At 35.7% G+C, this 19,065-nt stretch overlaps 2 protein-coding genes across 4 annotated transcripts in view; one reads left to right on the forward strand and one right to left on the reverse strand.

Annotated features, from left to right (window-relative positions):
* The window catches only part of SASS6 (SAS-6 centriolar assembly protein), a 50,625-nt gene extending 47,546 nt beyond the window's left edge, over nt 1-3,079 (forward strand). Inside the window, exons 15-17 of the mRNA XM_082834504.1 lie at nt 136-233; nt 1,998-2,092; nt 2,197-3,079. Coding sequence (XP_082690630.1) covers nt 136-233; nt 1,998-2,092; nt 2,197-2,303 — 300 coding nt within the window. The 3' untranslated portion in view covers nt 2,304-3,079. The remainder of the gene's footprint in view (nt 1-135; nt 234-1,997; nt 2,093-2,196) is intronic.
* Nucleotides 3,080-4,444: 1,365 nt separating this feature from the next.
* The window catches only part of MFSD14A (major facilitator superfamily domain containing 14A), a 45,612-nt gene continuing 30,991 nt past the window's right edge, over nt 4,445-19,065 (reverse strand). For 2 of the 3 annotated variants that reach the window (XM_082833513.1, XM_082833512.1), the window contains exons 5-12: nt 18,859-18,973; nt 15,649-15,867; nt 15,248-15,361; nt 14,435-14,506; nt 9,357-9,469; nt 8,110-8,207; nt 6,847-7,010; nt 4,445-5,759 (exon numbers count right to left, since the gene is read on the reverse strand). In XM_082833513.1, coding sequence (XP_082689639.1) covers nt 5,553-5,759; nt 6,847-7,010; nt 8,110-8,207; nt 9,357-9,469; nt 14,435-14,506; nt 15,248-15,361; nt 15,649-15,867; nt 18,859-18,973 — 1,102 coding nt within the window. In that variant the 3' untranslated portion in view covers nt 4,445-5,552. The remainder of the gene's footprint in view (nt 5,760-6,846; nt 7,011-8,109; nt 8,208-9,356; nt 9,470-14,434; nt 14,507-15,247; nt 15,362-15,648; nt 15,868-18,858; nt 18,974-19,065) is intronic. The other variant, XM_082833514.1, reaches the window with a different exon arrangement.

The following is a 19,065-nucleotide window of genomic DNA, read 5'->3' on the forward strand; positions in this document are numbered from 1 at the left end:
CAATAAAATGTGCTTGTGTTATATAGCTTGAACTTCTGTGGTCTATATTCATCAGAGAAAAAATTTAACCACCTATCTCCATATAGAACTGTCTCAGTTCTCACTAATTCAGTTACATGTTTTCCCTCTTTACAGGTGCAGTTTAACTTGCAGTTTACAAAACCAAGTACATCACTAGGAGATGTTCAATCAGGAACAACTGTTAGTATGCCTTGCTCAACTGATAAAGAAAAGTAAGCTCTTGAAATAAAATTTAATGTTTGTAATTTTTTTAAATGTTTGTAATTTTGAAAGGGAGTTTTTATCAGTGTTTGAAAGCTATTATGACCACTTATTTATGTAACGTTTTAAGTTGCTGATCAGTGGGATTTGACTTAGTCCCTTTTAGCTATAAGAAAGAGGTTTCTCACATTTTTTAAAACTGTAGGATAGACATATAGTAAAATTTAATTTTTTAAAAGGGATTTTCCTACATAACTGAAGAACACCCTTTCATATATTCTTGGGCAAATAGATAGAAATGTTTTAAATTCCTCAGAGTTGGCTGTTTTGCTTTTGTTTTCCTGTATGGCTGTGTCTGTCTCTAGAAGCTCTTTGTTTTTCTGAGTAATTGCTTCTGGTGTAAAGTAAACTGAGAAATCAGCTGGTTAAACTGTTAGAATTCTGGGGTAGATAAGAGTAAAAGGGTTTGTGAGGTTGCCCCCTAGCCAAGCTAACATAAGTAAGCTTTAGTGCCAATTTGTGACTTCTGTTTTGCCTACTCAGAGATTCTTTGCCTATTTTTTTAGATCTTAAGCAGGTTTTATGTACTGAAGTTTTGCTGAATCAGTGAGTTGTAGCTAGAGTAAACAACTTATAGATGCAAACTTGTCTCTCTGGGTAGTCTTTGTGTGTAATACTGTTTTCTTATTGTGCCTTTATTTACTTAAAATGTAATCGCTTTAAGGCCTGTCTGCTGGCACTCATTATCATGAGCTGTCACCATCCCCAGTATATTGCAAACTAAAAAATTACTGTCATGGCTCAAATAGGCTTCTTATTCCAGTTCTCTTCACTCATTGGCTCCTCTAAAATTAGTACCAAGATGAGTATTAAAATAGTTAATGTTTATGAGCCTCTGTTTTTTAAAAGTGAGAATTCTTTGAAGTCCTGAAATGTATGTGCTTGTTATATTTAAGCTCATATTTGTTAGTGGCAGAGCACCTAGAATTCATATTAATGGTAGAACACCATGTTGTTTATTTGTTTAACTCCATCATACCACACTAAGAACAATTTTACTTACAGATCATATTTGTGGTACAAAATCAAACATAATCGTGTCCATAAAATTGGGACTGTTCAGCTATTTTGAGATTTTTGTTTAGAATTGGTTTGTTTTGTTGTCAGCTAGTAACAAGTGGCAAAGGTTAAAGAAAAAGTTTTAAATTGGAAAAGACACCTATTCAGCCACTTAATTCTTTTCTGAAAATTGGGAAAAGACCATCATTTAATTTTAAAGATAAAATGTCATTGTTTTGCAAGAGCCCTGAACTTCTTGCAGGTGTACTAATATAGAAACTGTTAATACTAGACAGATTTAGAAAGAAGGAATATCGTGGTTGAAAGAGGAAAAATACAACTACAGAAATATCCCCTCCTTTGTTTTTTCAAAATTTCATATTTGTATTCATCTGACCAGAATTCATTATTGTACAATGTGTATTAATGTTTAATAATGACAACTCTGAAGCATAACAAAATTTTGAGGAGCTTTTGGTCAAAGGAAAAAGATAACTTACTCTTTACCAAAGAAGTATACTTTGGTTTATGAATAGATGAATTATTTGCTTAAGAACCCAGTGAAAAATGGGATTTGTTTTGAACAAAGCTATAAATATAACTTATATTATTGCATACATAGTATATGTATGTATATAGATTAAACATTCAGACTTTACTGAAGCGAAAGTAAGACTTTGTTAAAATAAGTAAATAATTACTATTTTCCTTTCAAGTGCTGAAAATTTAGGGCTGGAATCCAAATATCTGAAGAAAAGGGAAGACAGCATTCCTTTACGTGGGCTCAACCAAAATCTATTCAATAATCCAGGTGAGAAGACATTTCTGAAGTGGATTGTACACTGTGGTTTAATTAAATGTATTATATAAAGACTTAAGTGAATGCAGATAATCTTTTTTTGTCCTCATTTGCAGACCATCAAAAAGACGGCACTTTAGGAGCATTACAGACATCTTCCAAACCCGTAGTCCTCCCTTCTACATCTTCAGCATATTTCCCTGGGCAGCTACCAAACAGTTAATCCTAGTGTCATCTTTTACTTTTATTGAAATTTTAGAAATTCAGCATGGTTTTAATATAGAAACAACACAGATGAAATTCTGAATAAGCAAGTTTCAAAGTTTACTTGAGCTACTGTATTAGATTGTTTGGATCCTTTAAGCACTGCTGTCGTTTATGCAGTTTAGAGGGGCATATTTGTACTAGGGAATGGGTGAAGATTCTTTTTAGTTTGGAACATGGTGTTTTGTAGAATAATAGTATGAATTTTATTAAACTAATCCTTAGAAATTCTCAGAAGTTCTAAGGAAAGAGTTGATCCTTGTAAGGGGACATTCTAATCATATTCAGTAACTCAGTTAATTAAAACCTGCTCAGATATATATACTAGTATGAAACCAAAGAATGCTATCAATTCATTTTATCCTTTTCATTAGTACAATAAAAGTTTTAAATTTGCCACCTGAGAATTTTAAGGGAAAATAATTATCTCTTGAGATATATTATTGATATTTACAGTAAAGGGAAAAGTCCTGAAATTACCTTAAATGAATAAATTCTTCATAGCAAGTAAATATTTTCCTTGAAACCTTTAAATTATCTTTTGAATAAGTCTGTTAAGTAATTTTGATAAATTTATTATACAGAAAATCTTGGACAGTCTAATTATATGACCAGATTAGGTACAAAGTGCTTTTAGTCATTTGAGGTGCAGTTTATGGATCCTGGAAGTCTACAGTCATCCAGTTTTTCTCCTTCATTTGGAGTTTTGTTTGTTATGCAGTTAAATCTGTATTAGTGGAATATTTGTTTTAAAAATTAGTACTTACACAAAATAATTACTGAGAGCATCATGAATATTCATTTTGCTTATATCAAAATAGGTTCATTTTCATGTTTGCTTATTAGTAAAGTAGGCAAAATGAATAATGTTAGAAGTTACAACTTTCTTCTCTTCCCTATAATTAAAAGTTTCAAATAAGAATTGTTCCTTGGGAAAAATGAGGTAATTAAAAAAAAATTCACCCAGGATCACAGGGTTGCATTTTGTTTTCTTACAGACAACCATCCAGTAGAGTAGCATTCTCTTAAGAAAACTAAATCATTTTGTTTGCAGAGATTGCTCATGCTCATGTGATACTTAAAAAAAATATTTTCAAGGACCTTACTACACAGATGAGGAAGAGAGACATTTCAGGATATTGATGGACCTACTAATGTTATTGGCTTCCATGGTAAGACAAAAAATATTTGCTAATTTTTTTATGAAGCCACAGTATTGAGTCTTTCCTTATGATACTTTTGAAACTGCTGGTAACCACAAGCTGTCTTAAACTAAAAAATTTAATAACTGTTATTAGGTAGTCACTTTTTATATATATATTTTTGTCATTTAGATATACTATATTAGTAAGAATACTCAGTTATAATAACTTGAAAGCACTAATAATCTGGAAAGAAACTTTCTGGCAATATTGGAATCTTTCCTGTAAATAGTATGTAATATAAAACTTTGTGACAAGGGTTTGGATAGGATAAATGACATACAGGTAGCTCTTTTTTTTAAATATAGATATCCTTTTTCCATATCCACACATGGAAAACTGGGAGAATTCCCAAAAGATATAGAGATCATTTTGATATCAAACTTGCTAAAGACTTTTTGGTATTAAATATATATACAGACTTTCGAGTGTGCTAATTATTTGTTCTACCTCTTAAACTTTTATTTGAAATTGTTTTGCTGTGTGCAGTTGTACATGTGTTAATAATCAAAATATTGCATTTAATGTATTTCTGTAAACTGTGATCTTTGTTAATAAAGTATTAATATTTTGGGAATCTGACATGTAAACAGTATGTAAAAACAAACATAGGACTGACCTACAACACCTGTGCTTAGAAAATTAAGTACTTACAGTTAATTTATGAACTAAGTTTCCATTTCTTTGCTTTTGTCTTCCTACAACAGTATTTTATTGAGGGAAATGAAATGGATTCAAAGGGAGAAGGTATAATGCTTTGATTTGTTACTGTAAAAATATAGTAACAAAGCCAAAACAGGCCTCATAAGGGAATCACAGATCAAGACTTTCTTTAAAAAAAAATCATTAAAATATTTAATTTTATTAACAGAATATTTACATTTCTTTTAAGACCTTATTTAAACCATAGTGAATGTTCCAAGTTTAAAAAGCATTAAGCAGTAACCACACATAAGATGAAAACAGTGTAAACTATACAATACTTTATGTACAATTTTTTACAAAGTAACACTTTTTTAAATAATATAACTGGACACAAAAATATACACTTTAGAGAAATTCACATCAGTAATTGTATAAAGCTCTCTTCTAGGGTCCTGAAAATTTAGGACAAACATTAGCTCTGTAAATAAAGTGTTACTGTGACAGTCCTGAAAGGCCACTATATATATTTATCTACATATAGATATCACATTGACATTTTCAAGGCTACCAGCTTTACTATATAATTTTTAGATTATGTATTCAAGTGTTGAGGTTCTTATGATTATGCAAACATTAAAAGAATAGTGGTATAGTATAAGTAGCTGGGGAACAAATGCGAGCCAGCATTTAGATTTGCAGGCTCCAGACACCCCAATTTAAATTCTAAATGGCTGATATTTTCTCATTTCAAAAACAGTAGTGAATAATGTTTAAAATAAAATTACTACAAACAAGCTTGAAACATGATTCAGATTTAATATAGTTTTCTTAAGAGTTTTGTTTTTTAAATGCAAACAGTTCATTTACCATTTCTTTACTTTAGTGCATCTGCATTAAGGCTTTGAATTATTTGACCCAAGATTTTACAATATTAAAATCTGACTCACGATTTTACAATGTTAAAATGAACAGTTCCACACTATACTACCTACTCTGTCTCACTGCGAGTCAGCATAAATAGTTAAAGCTCAACACCTGAAGGAAATGGTAGCAGAGACATTGCTAGTATCTAAGAAGTTACATATATAGTTTTAAATTTTAATTAAAGGATGTATAATAAAACAAAAAGCTTAATGGCAAGACACTGGTGCTAATAAACAAAAAGGTTTCTTTTCAAAAGAAATTGTAACATCTTTGGAAAACTGTCCAGTTCTTTTCTTTAGTTCCCACGGAGTTCATGCAGATACATTTCTTAAGACAATCTTAAAGTACATTGTAGATGGAAATGGAATGTACGTCCAGAACTATAGGTGAAAACTAAGACCTGGGTGCTGATAGAAAAGTCTTCCTGATTTCGGTTGTCACACATTTGTGTCCTGGAGTAAAGGTTCTTTGGCCTCTCCTGGCGCTTGTGCACTATGAGGATGGCTGTGACTGCCACAGTGCTTTCTCCAACTGCTGGACCTTAAGCTTAAATTGGTATGTTCCGGAATAAACAAGGCAACAAGCAGAGCCAGCAGTACTGAACAGGCTCCAAAGAGGAAGGGGGGGCCAGGGATGATGGAATTCTGAGGAAGGAAAAGAGAATTAGGATTTTTGCAAAGACTTCTTTGTTCATAACAAGAAATTGCTTATCTTTTAGTAGTAACTGATTGCTGTGAATTATAAGCCAATGACTCCTCTCTTTCTTCATTAAAGCCACAGCTAGAAAAAACATTCCCTTTTCAAGGGGAAAAGAAACACTGTCACACTCTCAACATAAAATTCTGGGGGATAACAGCTGACCCAAGAAACAGCCAAAAGATTTTTTAAAAACAAATACATGCAAAAATATATTGTCATTTATAGCATAAAATCTGAACACATTCTATGAACCTTCACTTAATTTGTTAGTTCAAGAGGAAAACAGGGAGATCTCACAAGTAAAATCAAGTAGTATATAATATTAACTACAGTAGCAGAATCAATTACCATTTTCTTTGTTAAAAAGTAACTACATTCTCCAGTGACAAAGTAAGGAAAACACAGATAATGTCGTTACCATGAGAAGAATCAAACAGACCTGTGTTTTAGCCCCAAATCACATTCATTCTTAGCAAAACCTTGCACTGCCAGTTTTACCTGTGTAGAGCCCACAGACAAACATTCGTTTTTATTTAAAAGTAGTCTTAACTGGTTAGAAGATTAGTGTAGAACTCTGCTAAATACAAGGGAACTAGTGAGTTGTTTGTACTGGCTAAAATAATGTGTTTCGCTGTTAATGTTTTCAGTTGTATGGAGGGGAGTATAGCGAGCAAGTGAACAAAGATGTTTACCAGCACCTGATTGTTCTACAGAAGGCAGACCTGATACAGGGAACCTCTAACATTCCAGAAGCCTCAGATGAAAGACAAACAGTAGTATAGACAAATGGCTGTTACCTATGCCACTAGGTATACTAAGACAAACTAGAATACAGAAATAATTTTTTAATTATCAAGGGAAGAAAAGAACACACAGCCAATTTTATAAAGAAGTACGTATATAGGAGGACATAGTCCCTTAGGCTTTGGTTTTAAGTGTTTTTATTCAATCTAAGAATCTCAAATAAAAGCTTTAGTGACCAAAAAACATCACCTTTCAATCCAGCCAAATGAACTATATTTTTATAATTACCTGTTCAAAGTGGTGCTGTGGGCTTGTGTTTGTTCCCAAGTCTGTTCCTGTCATTGGCAGTTCTTTAAGTTCCACATGGAATATGTAGAAAATGAATCCATAAAGGGCTGGTCCCAGACCATTGCATAATCCTCTAATTCCTGTTATCATCCCTTGAACGACACCTGAATTGTTTAAACAAGTTATTTAGTTTACCACTTATTTTTTCCTACCCTAGAACCGATACAAACATGAAATCACTTATTCTAAAGGCAAAACTTACCAGACACTAGCAACTTACTGCAGTGGCATCAAAATTACTTAGAAGCTCTACAAAGTATAGTGAGCTATCTGATGCAAATGTAAGCTCAGGTCTAATGTAGAAACAAGGGGGCAAAAGCACTGTATTTCCTTTAAAAAAAAAATATGTTGGCTCAAAATCAGCATGAGTTCATAAGCACAGCTGTTAAAAATTCTGTCCCCAAGCAGCTACGTAAGACCCCAAATATAGCCCCTTTTTATAGAGTTTGATTTTTGTTTACCTCTGGGATCTTATCCCAAATTTAAAATGCAGCTTGATTTGGCCACAGGCCTTTCCTTATTTATAACTAAGTGACCTCTGCCACTCTTTTGTAATGCCCCTGTTTTTCCTTTTGACATAAACAGGCTTTTCAAAGAATTATTCCTCACCTATTAGTATTTTAAGAATTAAGTGTTCCTGCCACAAAAGTGTAAGACAATAAAAATACATTTTCTATGTGTCTTTAGGTGACAAACATACAGTGTTAATGAAAGGGTTATCTGCGTATCCCTGAGATGTCTAGAACATCATAGCATATTGTTTATGTAATAAATAAATGGTTAGTGAATATAAGGTGACTAACCTTCATCACTAAATTTTCTAGCAAAAGAACAGACAGGGCCACATATTCACAGTGAGAGACAAGGTTATCTACCTAAAGATAATACCCTAGAATCTGCTTTTCCTCTTGGCAGTGAAAGCAATTTATTTATTTTAAAAAAATTTTATTGCAGTATAATTGATTTACAGTGTTGTGTTAGTTTCAGGTGTACAGCAAAGTGAATCAGTTATACATATATCCACTCTTTTTTAGAGTCTTTTCCCATTTGGGCCATTACAGAGTACTGAGTACAATGAAAGCAATTTAAAATTCTCTACCCTGAAGATATACGCTTATGTTTCAGAACTTAGGAAAGAGACAGAACAGAGGATTAGAATATTCTGTATTTTTAAATAATTATCATTGGGTCTTATCAACTCACCTTGTTGATCAGCATCAGCAGTTCGTGAGACAAGTGCACTGACAGCTGGAAAGGTAATGCTAGACATGGCTGCCACTGCCCCAGCAGCCCACATCATCCTGCAGGCAAAAGCAGCAAAACAAAAATGGTATGTTATTATTATTCTCCACTGTACCTGTCAAAGTCAAAATACATACTTAAAATCAAGTGAGAGAAATGGCTGTGGTACAGGAAAAAGAACTATACTTGCTCTTCCTTCTTTCCTATGTGACTGGACAAGTCACTTAAAAGTCTAACCCTGTTTACTCTTCTAGAAAGAAAAACAACGACTTATTCACAAGAATGCTGTGGGTTTCAATGTAGAATTGGGATCACATCTAAACTGTAAAGTGTGTTGGGTATTATTTCTGCAGGACTTGGGCAGGTGGGGAGAGAATGTAGAGAAACATCATTAAATGTTTCCAAACGTTCACTAGTAGAACGGCAAGGTTCCCAGAGACCTGTGATTCAGTGCGAAGAAATCACTAATTTGATCTACATGTGCTACTGGCTTGATGTTTAAAAGAAATGTTTTCGATAAATTGTGAGCACCTCTTTTGCAAGGCTAGACAGAAAAATAAAACATCCATCAAAACACACTCTTGGTGCTTACTCATATCCAAGTCCAAACAGAGATGATGTGTTCAGTTGAATGAAACACTACTGCACATTGTGGAGTTCAGTCCTGTAATACCTGAGCACAAAGGTGTGCATGCGCAACCTGACAGCAGCACTATTACCATCACCTCCCTGCAGGAAACCAGACTGGCAAGAAAAGCAGAGAGCTTTCCCAGCATAAAGCCGGGACCAAAACAACTGGACTTCTGGTTTGCCATCAGTAATGATCACTGGTGTTACTCAACTTTTTTTTCCTAACCTTGCTGCTTTGGGATTACATGTGTTTTTCTGACAAACTAAACTGGATTAAATGCTCATTAGAAATTGAAAAACTCCATCTCATTCAAAAACCCAACCTGTTGCTTAGATACAAAATGTCACTCTGCTATCCTCAAGCCACTATAGAGTATACAAATACACAAGTGAGAAACCTGTGTTATATACACTTTGAGAGGAAAAAAAGCATATTAAGAGACAGATTAAAGTCTAAGCCTTAATTGAGAAGCAAATTAAGAAATATAAAAGTTTTGTCAGTTACACCTCAATAAAGCTGAAAAAAACAAAAACACAGCAAACACCAAAATTAAGAAAATTAAAATATTTGTACCTACCAAGGTTCTGAACCGAAGCCATACCATGCCAGCTGTAATATTTGAAATCCCAGACCCAATAAAATGGTGTTCTTATTTCCAATTGACCTCATAAGTAAACTCAAGACTATGGTCTAGAAAATACGAAAAATCAAAGTGGCTTATTAGAATAGAATAAGCTTTTTAATACTGAAAAGAAAAAAAGCTATTTGGTGACCTATTTCAATCTATAATATAAAAGGACTATTACCACTTTTCTACATTTTGGCTTTTCAGCAACAATTGCCCTGAATATATCTGAGACCATTACTCCAGGTCATATAAGCAGATGAAAGGTGCCTCTGCTGACACAGATCCAGATTCAGGGGAAAAGTCAGAAAACTGAAAATAGAAAAGGTGAACTTCATGTTCAGTACATTTCTACTGAGGACCACTTAAAATCAGAAATTGTAAACAGTAGGGTTGAAAGGTTCTAACTCATGGTTTAGAGATCCCTGTTATGTAATAGCTTTAAAAAAGTTTTTACAGGTCCAAGTTAATCCAAAACGCTTATTCTCCTGACTAAATAAAGCTGAAACAGTACAATTATTCATATATCCTTCACCTAAATTAACCTATTGCTGATGCTTTTATGAACAGTAGATCAGTTTAACAAGTATGACTTGGGAGTCGTGTAGGCTAATAACTAAGAACACAGCCTTAATCATCATTTCGGCTCTAACCATGTGACCCTGGGCAAGTCACTTCACTCTGAAACTGAGTTTGGTCTCTTAAAAGACTGTGATAATAGTTACCTATTTCAAAACACTGTCATGTGAGTTAGATGAAATGATATACTTAGCATTGTGCCTGGCACATTTAATAAACAACATTATGAATTGGGTTTTCTTGCTTTTCTCTCAAAGTTAATAAAAATTCAGCAATCATTTGGGGACATTAGTATTAAACATACCCCCTAAGATAGCTATTAAGTCCATAGAGGAAGAAGTGAAAATAATTCAGGAAATCACTACTTGATGACTGGCTGATACTCTAAACTCAAAATTATCAAGTGTAAGTTTAAAATTCTTTAAATTGAGACAATCATTTAAGAGTTTAATCAGGCTTAATCACAAATAAGCCAGCGGGAAGCAAATGATCCTTTTAAGGATTCTTGAACAATTAACACTCATAGCTTTCCTCTCTGAGATTTTCCCTTAAATCGGGTGAGCGTGAGATTGAATTCCACAAAGCACAGAGCCCTGGAGTACATTCTTCAACAACCACAGCTATGAAAGGGAACTCACCCAGAGCGAGCACTCAGAGAAGAAAAACTTCCTGTGTATATGATACTCTAACTGGGACATCGATTCTCTCCCAAGGGCAAGGACTTCCTTCTCATTTATCTTTGTATCCCCAGCACCTAGCATAAGTTCTTTTTTTAAAAAAAAAAAAAAATTTTAAGGAGAACAGAGAGAACCAAGAGAGAGAACCAAGTCGTAAAGGTTAAAATGACTTATGACTTAACCAAGATGACACAGCTAATTAACAGTTAACTGACATCAACTTTGGTCACTCGGTCAACAAATATTTGCCCAGTTCCTACTGTATCCAATGGCTATTCTAGGTCTGAGGGCACTGACCCAGGTCAGAGTACTGGTCAGCAAAGAGATTACCTCCTAGTAGAGGGAAAACGGAGGTAAGCATACTTATCAAACCAGATAATTCCAGGTTGTAGCTGTTCTAAGAAAATAAGACAGGGTAATGTGATAGAGGTGCTGCTCCAACCAGGATGTGCAGGGAAGGCCCTTCTGAGGCGACATCTGAGGCGAGAGCTGAGTGAGGAGGAGGAGGTATGTGAGTATCTGGGTAAAGAGCGCGCGGCTGCAGGTGAAGCAAGCACAAACCCCTGGGCTGGAGTGTGTTCAACGACACGGAGAACGGAGGAAACGGGGGCTACGTCGAGAGCCTAGATTTCATTCTGGTCGTGACAGGAAGGGAATATTAAACAAGAGAGCACTATGGCTCAATTCCCACTTTACAGCAATTCCTCTGCCAAGTGGCAAACAAGCCGTAGGGAGACAAACATGGAAACAGACCAGATGGAGGCTACGGTCTTGGCTTAGACTAGGTTCCTAGTAATGGAGACGGTGAGAAGTGCTTCAATTCAAAATATGTTTTGGAGAGAAGTGAAAGGAGATACCATCTGATGTGCCGGGTGTGGGAGAAGGAGAAAAAAAGTAATCAAGAATGGCACCAAGGTTCCTGGCCCCAACAGCCAGGAGAGTGGTGATGCCACTGAACGAGATGAACAGCACTAGGTGGAAGGAAGCCAGGTTGCAGTCACAGCCATGTCAAGGGTGAGATGCCCACCAGGTGTGTGACAGCACTGAGGAAATGTGTAGAACTATCTCCATGCACTCGTGTAAATGTTTATTGAGTGCAAATATTATGAACTCGTGCCTGCTAGTGCCAAGGAAGTGATGGGGCCTACGGCAAACCAGAGAGCAAAGGCCCGAAGGGGACAGCAACCATGGGGCTTCCACTGAGGGTCATATTCATGTTACCACATCTCCTCATTTGGGGGAGAAGCTGGATTTCCATATTTTCATATCACACCTCCCAATTTTTAAATGCTTACTACTACTTTTTAAAGTTTTAAAATCACTATGGGAAAAAAACCAATGACCTCTAATTTAGCACCTGCTGGGCTGCAGGCACAGTGCAGGGTGTTAGAGTGACCAAGACAAATATATAATTCTGACCTCGCAATCCTCTCGGAGCTCTACTAGAGCTCACAAAGCTACTGAGGCAAAAATAGTAAACAGAGGTAAAATTCATAATATGGTGTATTCTGTACCATGATAGAGATACACCCAAGTTAATATGAGAACTCAGAGAAGGTATACTTAGGGGGTGAAAGGGGGATGCAGTAAGGACGGCAGGAACAAAGGCACAAGAGCAAGCAAGAAAATAAAGAGAGGCAGGCTCTGTGCTACTGGAGAGGAGAGTCAAAGACACTAGTCTTTCACTTAGAGGTCAACAGGGGAGAAGTCATTCTCAACTGTATACTTGCCATAAATGAGAGCATAAGCTAATGCTTCTTCCTTTGGGGCTATAAATTTTACTTGATATTTTAATTCATATAATGACATAAACTTAATTATCAATATTTACATGCAGACTACATATGCCTATTCACCTATTTTTGAAGTTCAACTAATTTTCTCACTGTGAGAAATGTGATTTTACATCTCAGAAACTATGCTTCTGTGTAGGCCCCAAAAGCTGAGTGGTCATTTAAGTACTGTATTCCTTGTAGACCATGTTTCTGTTTACAGTATCTGCTGTGCTAGCAACGCTGGCTGGGTCGTGGCTCATTCCTAGATTCACAGCCCTCATGACCCTGCTGCTGCAGGGCTCTTTCCAATGCAAACCCAACCACGCCCCCTCCTGCGTTCACATGTCTGCCCTCCTGAATTCTGAGCTCTTAGGGACTGTTTTCCATCCTGTATTCCTTTGTGCCTGATGCAATCTACTGAGCAGAGGGAAGATTTCCTCTAAAACACCTTCAACTCATCATTCAAGCAGTCTACAGTGTGCCCAAATTTATTAGGTGCCCACCTACAGCTTGCCTGCTCAGTTAAGTATGAAACGGAACTTAAGACCTTACAACTACTAACCTCTTTAAGTGTCATTACAGTAAATGTTAGCCTGTTCTCTTTAAGATCTAAATCAAATAAAATAGTAGCAAATCTAATCTCAGCAATATATGAAAAAGATAAGACATAATGATCAGGCTGGATTTATCTCAGGATTCAAGGTCAGTTTAACATTTGATAATTCATCAAGCTCTAGTCTTAGTACACTTTCCTTTGTGTTCAGAAAGGTTTTTTTTTTAAGCTATTTTTATATATGGGCAACAATATATTTCCCCCCAAAGCTAAAGAGCATATTTCTGAGGCCTTGGGGGAAGTATATTATACAATTTAAATTTAAATTTGAAGCCTATCACTAAATCTACCAGAAATTCATAAATGATGAGATCTGCAGAAGCAATCCTACCTCCAAGATGGTGAAACATCCAAGAGTACTATTAAATGGACTTTACTTTCCATTTTAAGAGTAGAATAAAACAGAAAAAGCTGCAACCTAGTAGATTGGATCTAAGGTGGGAAAGAGTGTTAGAGTAGATTGTTTACAGAGTCTGGAAAAAACAAAGCCCAACAGAAAGAAATGGGAGGGGTTTTTTCCACAGAAAGGAGAAAGCGTGGAACTGAGATAGTCTGAAGGCCAGATGAAGTATCTCCTAAGAAAATCCAGATTCTTCTGTTGATTAATATCTTATTCATCAAACAACCACCAGCTACCAACTGGGTTTCCAAGATAAAAATATTTTCATGTCACTTCTCTGCTCAAAACCCTCCTATCTTCTTGTCAAGTCTTATGATGACCCAGAAGGCCGCACACGATCTGGTCCCTCTCCACCTCTCAGAATTCATCTCCTGACACTCTCTCCCTTGTTCACTCCACCAGAACCATACTGTCCCCTGGCTCTTTTTACACATGCCAGGAATTGTCTTTAGAGTTGTAGTTCTGTTCTGGCATATTCCAGTGGATTGTTCCTCCAGGTATTCCAGTCGATTGTTCCTCATTCCTTTGGTTCTCTGCTCAAATGTCACTTGTATCAGCAAAGCCTTCCCGACCCTCCCAAATAAAATAACACCCTGCCCCCAGCCACGCTCTACATCCCTTGTGCCCTTTTTCTCTATAGTTTTCATTACACCTGATATGTTTACACTGACATGCTTACTCATTCTCTTATCCCACAAGAATGCAAACTTTACAACAGCAGGGATCATGAGCGCTTGACACATGATAGGTATTCAATAAATATTTACTGAATGAATCAATCAACAGTAGAACAAGACTAACGTAAAATTTCTGATTTTATGCAGGTGAATACGCTAGTGTAAATCAATAAACTGTCTTTCTGGTTTACACATCGTATGTTGATTAGTTTGTATCAGTCCCCCAAATCTAATCAATACTACCTATACTAACAGAATTATGTTTCCGAACCTTCGAACATCTCTCCCTCTAATGAAAAAGAAACTCACCTGTGCAATAATGGAAAGAATGCCAAGGACTGCTATAAATGCTGCAACACTTTCTGGTGAAAATTTCATAATCTAGAAGGTTTCCAGAAAAAGTAACATTAATAAAATAAGCATAACAAATACCATACTAATGCAACTACTTGTATATTAACATTAAATCGGCCAGAAAAAGAAAATGCAATTCATTTGTAACCAAATAACTCCTCAGAGGAAGAATCTGGCTTTCGCTGAGGACCAAAATTATAATAAGTGTTAGATACTGAAAATAATAGCTACATAACTTAGATTAAGTAAATCTAAATCCCGTAATTTTGATTTCCTAAATAGGAGACCGCTATCAAGCATTCAAAATCCATTTTACAAATAAATATTGCACCATTTTGTGCTTTTTACAAGTACTGATAAAGGCTTAAATCTCTGCCTAGTAAGATTAGTGTCAAGGAGAAAAGAACTAATGCTCTTATTTTGGCTAGCTGCTTTACAAATATATGTTCTAAATCACAAAGAGACTGGAGCAGGTGAATGGATTAAAGCATCCCATCACCCGTATAAGCTACACATAACATAAACAAGCTCAAATGACACACTTTGACAGGAAAATCATCTCTTTTTGCCTAAGCCAAAAGTCTTCATAGAAATGCATAAGGAACGTCAGCCACACTGAACAGGAGGTTAATTCTAGTGAGCCATTATTTTTTAAATGATAGTCATTTCTAAAAGTCCCTGCTCTTAAAGTTCTCTCAAGATTAAATATTTTGTATTAAGGCACTCAACAATGAAAGAAAAGTCCACCTTGGTAGAATAGAATTTTACCTGTCTGAGGTATAAAAAAAAGCTGGAATATTGGCCTGCCTCCGGTAAGTAGGAGAGAAACACCGTAATGCAGATCAGCAGCACTATGGAGTCCTGGCCCACTTTCTTCAAGGACTAGAAGAAGAAACAGACCAATACAAGGTTTTATATCAAAACACTGAACTATTCTTAAGAACATGCAGAGATATCTTCTGGCAGTGTATATACAGATAGCTAGTTGTCTTTTTTTCCCCCCAGTTTATTCTCATCCTCCCCAAAAGTATTCTGAAAAGTATTTCAAAATATTTTTAAAAATCCATCACGATGTTTTCCCCAAAGAAACATCCACAACAAAACATTAATGCTGCGCTGAATCACACATTCATTTTTTTGTCAAAGTGAATGAAAAAGCATAAACTTACTGCAAAGGGGTCAGCCTGTTCCCAGGAAATGGGCGCTCCCCATGATGCGGGCCGCATCTTCTCAGGTAATGACTCCGGCACAGCAACAAGGATAAAACAAATATCTAGCAGAGCTATCGCTGTAGCCAGGACCACCACCAAGCTGTCCCCATACACTCGCCCAAGATAAGCGCCAATTGCAGGGCTGGTTACCAAACTTGCAGCAAATGTTGCTGAAACCTGCAACAAACCAAGATCAATAGAAAGAGATTAGGCAGGACATCTGGCTCCTTTACTTCCACACCACAGAGACTCTGACTTATGTCAGTCCTCCTGCTGCAGTTTCCCTTTCCTCCTCCTACCTGTGCCAGTTTTCTTATACTTTCTTCTTTTGCAGAAAGAGAAAAGAATTAGATTCTTAACTAAAAAATATGTAATAACCTCTAAGATAGTGGCTTCAAACTTTCTTTTAAGCCTTGGAGCCCTCTGTTTAAATAAATCCTACTGACAAACTTGTAAGTAAAAACAGATTTAAAAATAAAAAACTGTTTTAGTTGAAGAAGGGTTGGGGGCCTGGATTACCATCCAAACACCCAGACCACCCCGAATGCCAGGCATGCTGGCCCCTAGGGTGCCTCCATAATCCCACAGTGCTCTGTGAACCGAGTCTAAAACAATAAGGAAATCCAATGCCACTGGGACCTTTCCCCCAATATTAAAGTTAAAATTAAATGAATGTTTACTTTGATACATATTTAAAGCTGGCTGAAATAAAGCTTAAAGACTTTAAAGTTTATCTTTTCAGCAGTAATAGTGTTAAGCCGCAGCACAAATCTGAACTTGGTCATCATTAGGTGGCAGGGTTAGGAAGAACGAGATCATCCATCCTTGGCATTGAGCCCATCTCTAACCATGTCTCTCTAACATCCTGAGGAAGCCCATACAAGTCTGGTGAAGATGCAGATTAAAGTATAGAAAACAGGGGGAGAAAAACTGTTAATCCCAGAAATATCTGGCCTACTGGACAGTGGCCTGCAAATCAACAATAGATGTGACAACAGGTAACAAATGATAGAGACCACATTCTTCAGAGGATAATTAGAAATTAATGTTATAGGTGCATGAGCTTCTGCTCCCTACTCTTGTGCTTTATTCTGTTTGTATGCTCTTTCTGACTTTTGCATGGAGGATTTAAACTTCACAGGAGTGCTTATTTACACAAGCACTTATTTGACAAGTACATAAAATTCTAATAACTATAAACATCTAGCTATCAACCCAAATGTTCATCAACTAGTGAATGGATAAACAAAATGTGGTATATCCTGTACAGTGGAATACTACACAGCAGTAAAAGGAACTACTGATATATGTATCGGCATAGATAAACATCCTAAGATTATGCTAAGTGCAGACACAAAAGACTACATTTTGCATTATTTCATTTATATGAAATTTCTATTGAAAGCAAAACTACAGAGACAGAAGGTAGACTGGTGATTGCCTGGGGTCAGAGGTAAAGTGGAGACGGATGGCAGATGGGCCCAAGGGAACTTTTTGGGCTGATGGAAATGTTCTAAAACTGTATTGTGGTCGTATTTTGTTACAGTAGCTCTAGAAATTCATTACAGTGGGCTGTGGTCTCAGAGAGACCTGGGTTATGAGCAGAGCTCTGGCACTGGAGTTGGGAAAGGGGCAGTGGTTCTCACTGTAAGCATCAGTGAGGTATCTGGGAATAGGAGAGAGCAAAGGTCTAATCAGAGTGCAGGTATTTCATGTCATTTCCCTTCTCCTCGATTCTCCTCCCTGGTGGCTATTTTTTTCTGGCCAGACAGAAAGATGACCACAAAGATCACTTTATTCCCTTTTATCTGCAGCCATATTATTTCTAGAAGATTGAAACTGTCATTTACTAGATGTGCCTTCAATACATAAAGCTTCCCGGTTGAAACTATTAATTTCAAAGATTTGGCTATGACAAAATAAATTACCTTAGCAAAAGCAGAAACAACCTGGACTGTGGGCATGTTGCAAAGCTGTATAAATTTACTAAAATTGATTTAACTATACACATAAAATGGACAAATTTTATGGTATGTAAATTATATCTCAATAAAGCTGTTTTAAAACATCCTGGCTATCATTAACTTCATATCATTTAATGTTCTTGAGTTTACAACTGATCATTAGTTTTTTTGGTATGTTTCTCACTATAGGTATTTCCCTCCAAATCCTCTTAATTCCATGATTCTTTGTTATATTTTTTGATCTTTGAATCAAAGACAACAGATTCTCATAAAAGTAAGATTCAACCTGACACAATATTCAGTCCTTATTTAACAAAAGATGCTTGCTCCCTATCTGCTGAAGCTCATCACTGTCCTACTTCTGGCTAACAGTGATCTGTTAACTTATTTTATTTCTAGATTCGATAGACATTAAGTGTCCAGAATTTGGCAAACTACTGCCTGTGGGCTGAATCTAGCTATAAATGATTCTTCCACGTTAAAAGTGATATAAACACATGTCCACAAGCAAAAACAAAAGAATATGAGAGACAAACTTGCAAGGAGTAGTAAAGAAGCCAAAGAGATCCAATGCAAAGTAAAATGAATATAGACAATATTGTACTATAATTATGTAATGTGATAAATATAGCTATAACAGCAATCATATTACAATATATAAATGGATCAAAGTAACACTTTGTGCACCTTAAAGTTAAATAATGTTACTATGTCAGACTTATTCAATAAAAATTAATTATTAAAAAAGCTAAGTTAAAAAAAAGAAAAAGAAAGAAAAGAAAAAAGAAAAAATATGAGAGAGACTCTGTGTGGCCCAGAAAGCCACCAAGAAGGTTTGGGATCCCTGAGATGGGTGTTAACCTATTATATTTTAGATTAGCCATTAAATAATAGTAATTTTAAAACTCATTACATATTAAATAGTTCTTTTAGTATTCTATTAAAAAGAACTTATATAAGGTAAAAATATTCCACTGTAATTTCAAATCTGATATGTGTGACTAATACTGACTGAATGAAAATATCAAAACTTACATGGCTTTGTACTGAAAAAAAATTTAATGTAGTCTAATGGATGATTTTATTATAAAATGTACTTATGCAAAAATAAATCTTATAATGCAAAGGCTTGCACTCCTTGTAATAAAAGACAATAACACGGTGTTTTTCAGCAGACACAAAGGTACAGATTAAAAATACATACCAGTCCATAAGCCATACTTCTTTCATGTTCTTGGGTTATATCTGCTACATATGCAAATACCACAGAGAAAGTCACTGCAAAAACCCCAGAAACAGAGATAACAGCAAAGTACCACCTAGGATTGAAAGATAATTGACAAGAAATGGTTAGAAGACAATTACTATTACCTTAATCTTCATTTTTATAAGTGAACTAATGTACGTACAC

Source organism: Leucopleurus acutus (assembly GCF_964270905.1).
Source record: "Leucopleurus acutus genome assembly, chromosome: 2".
NCBI classification, from domain to species: domain Eukaryota; kingdom Metazoa; phylum Chordata; class Mammalia; order Artiodactyla; family Delphinidae; genus Leucopleurus; species Leucopleurus acutus.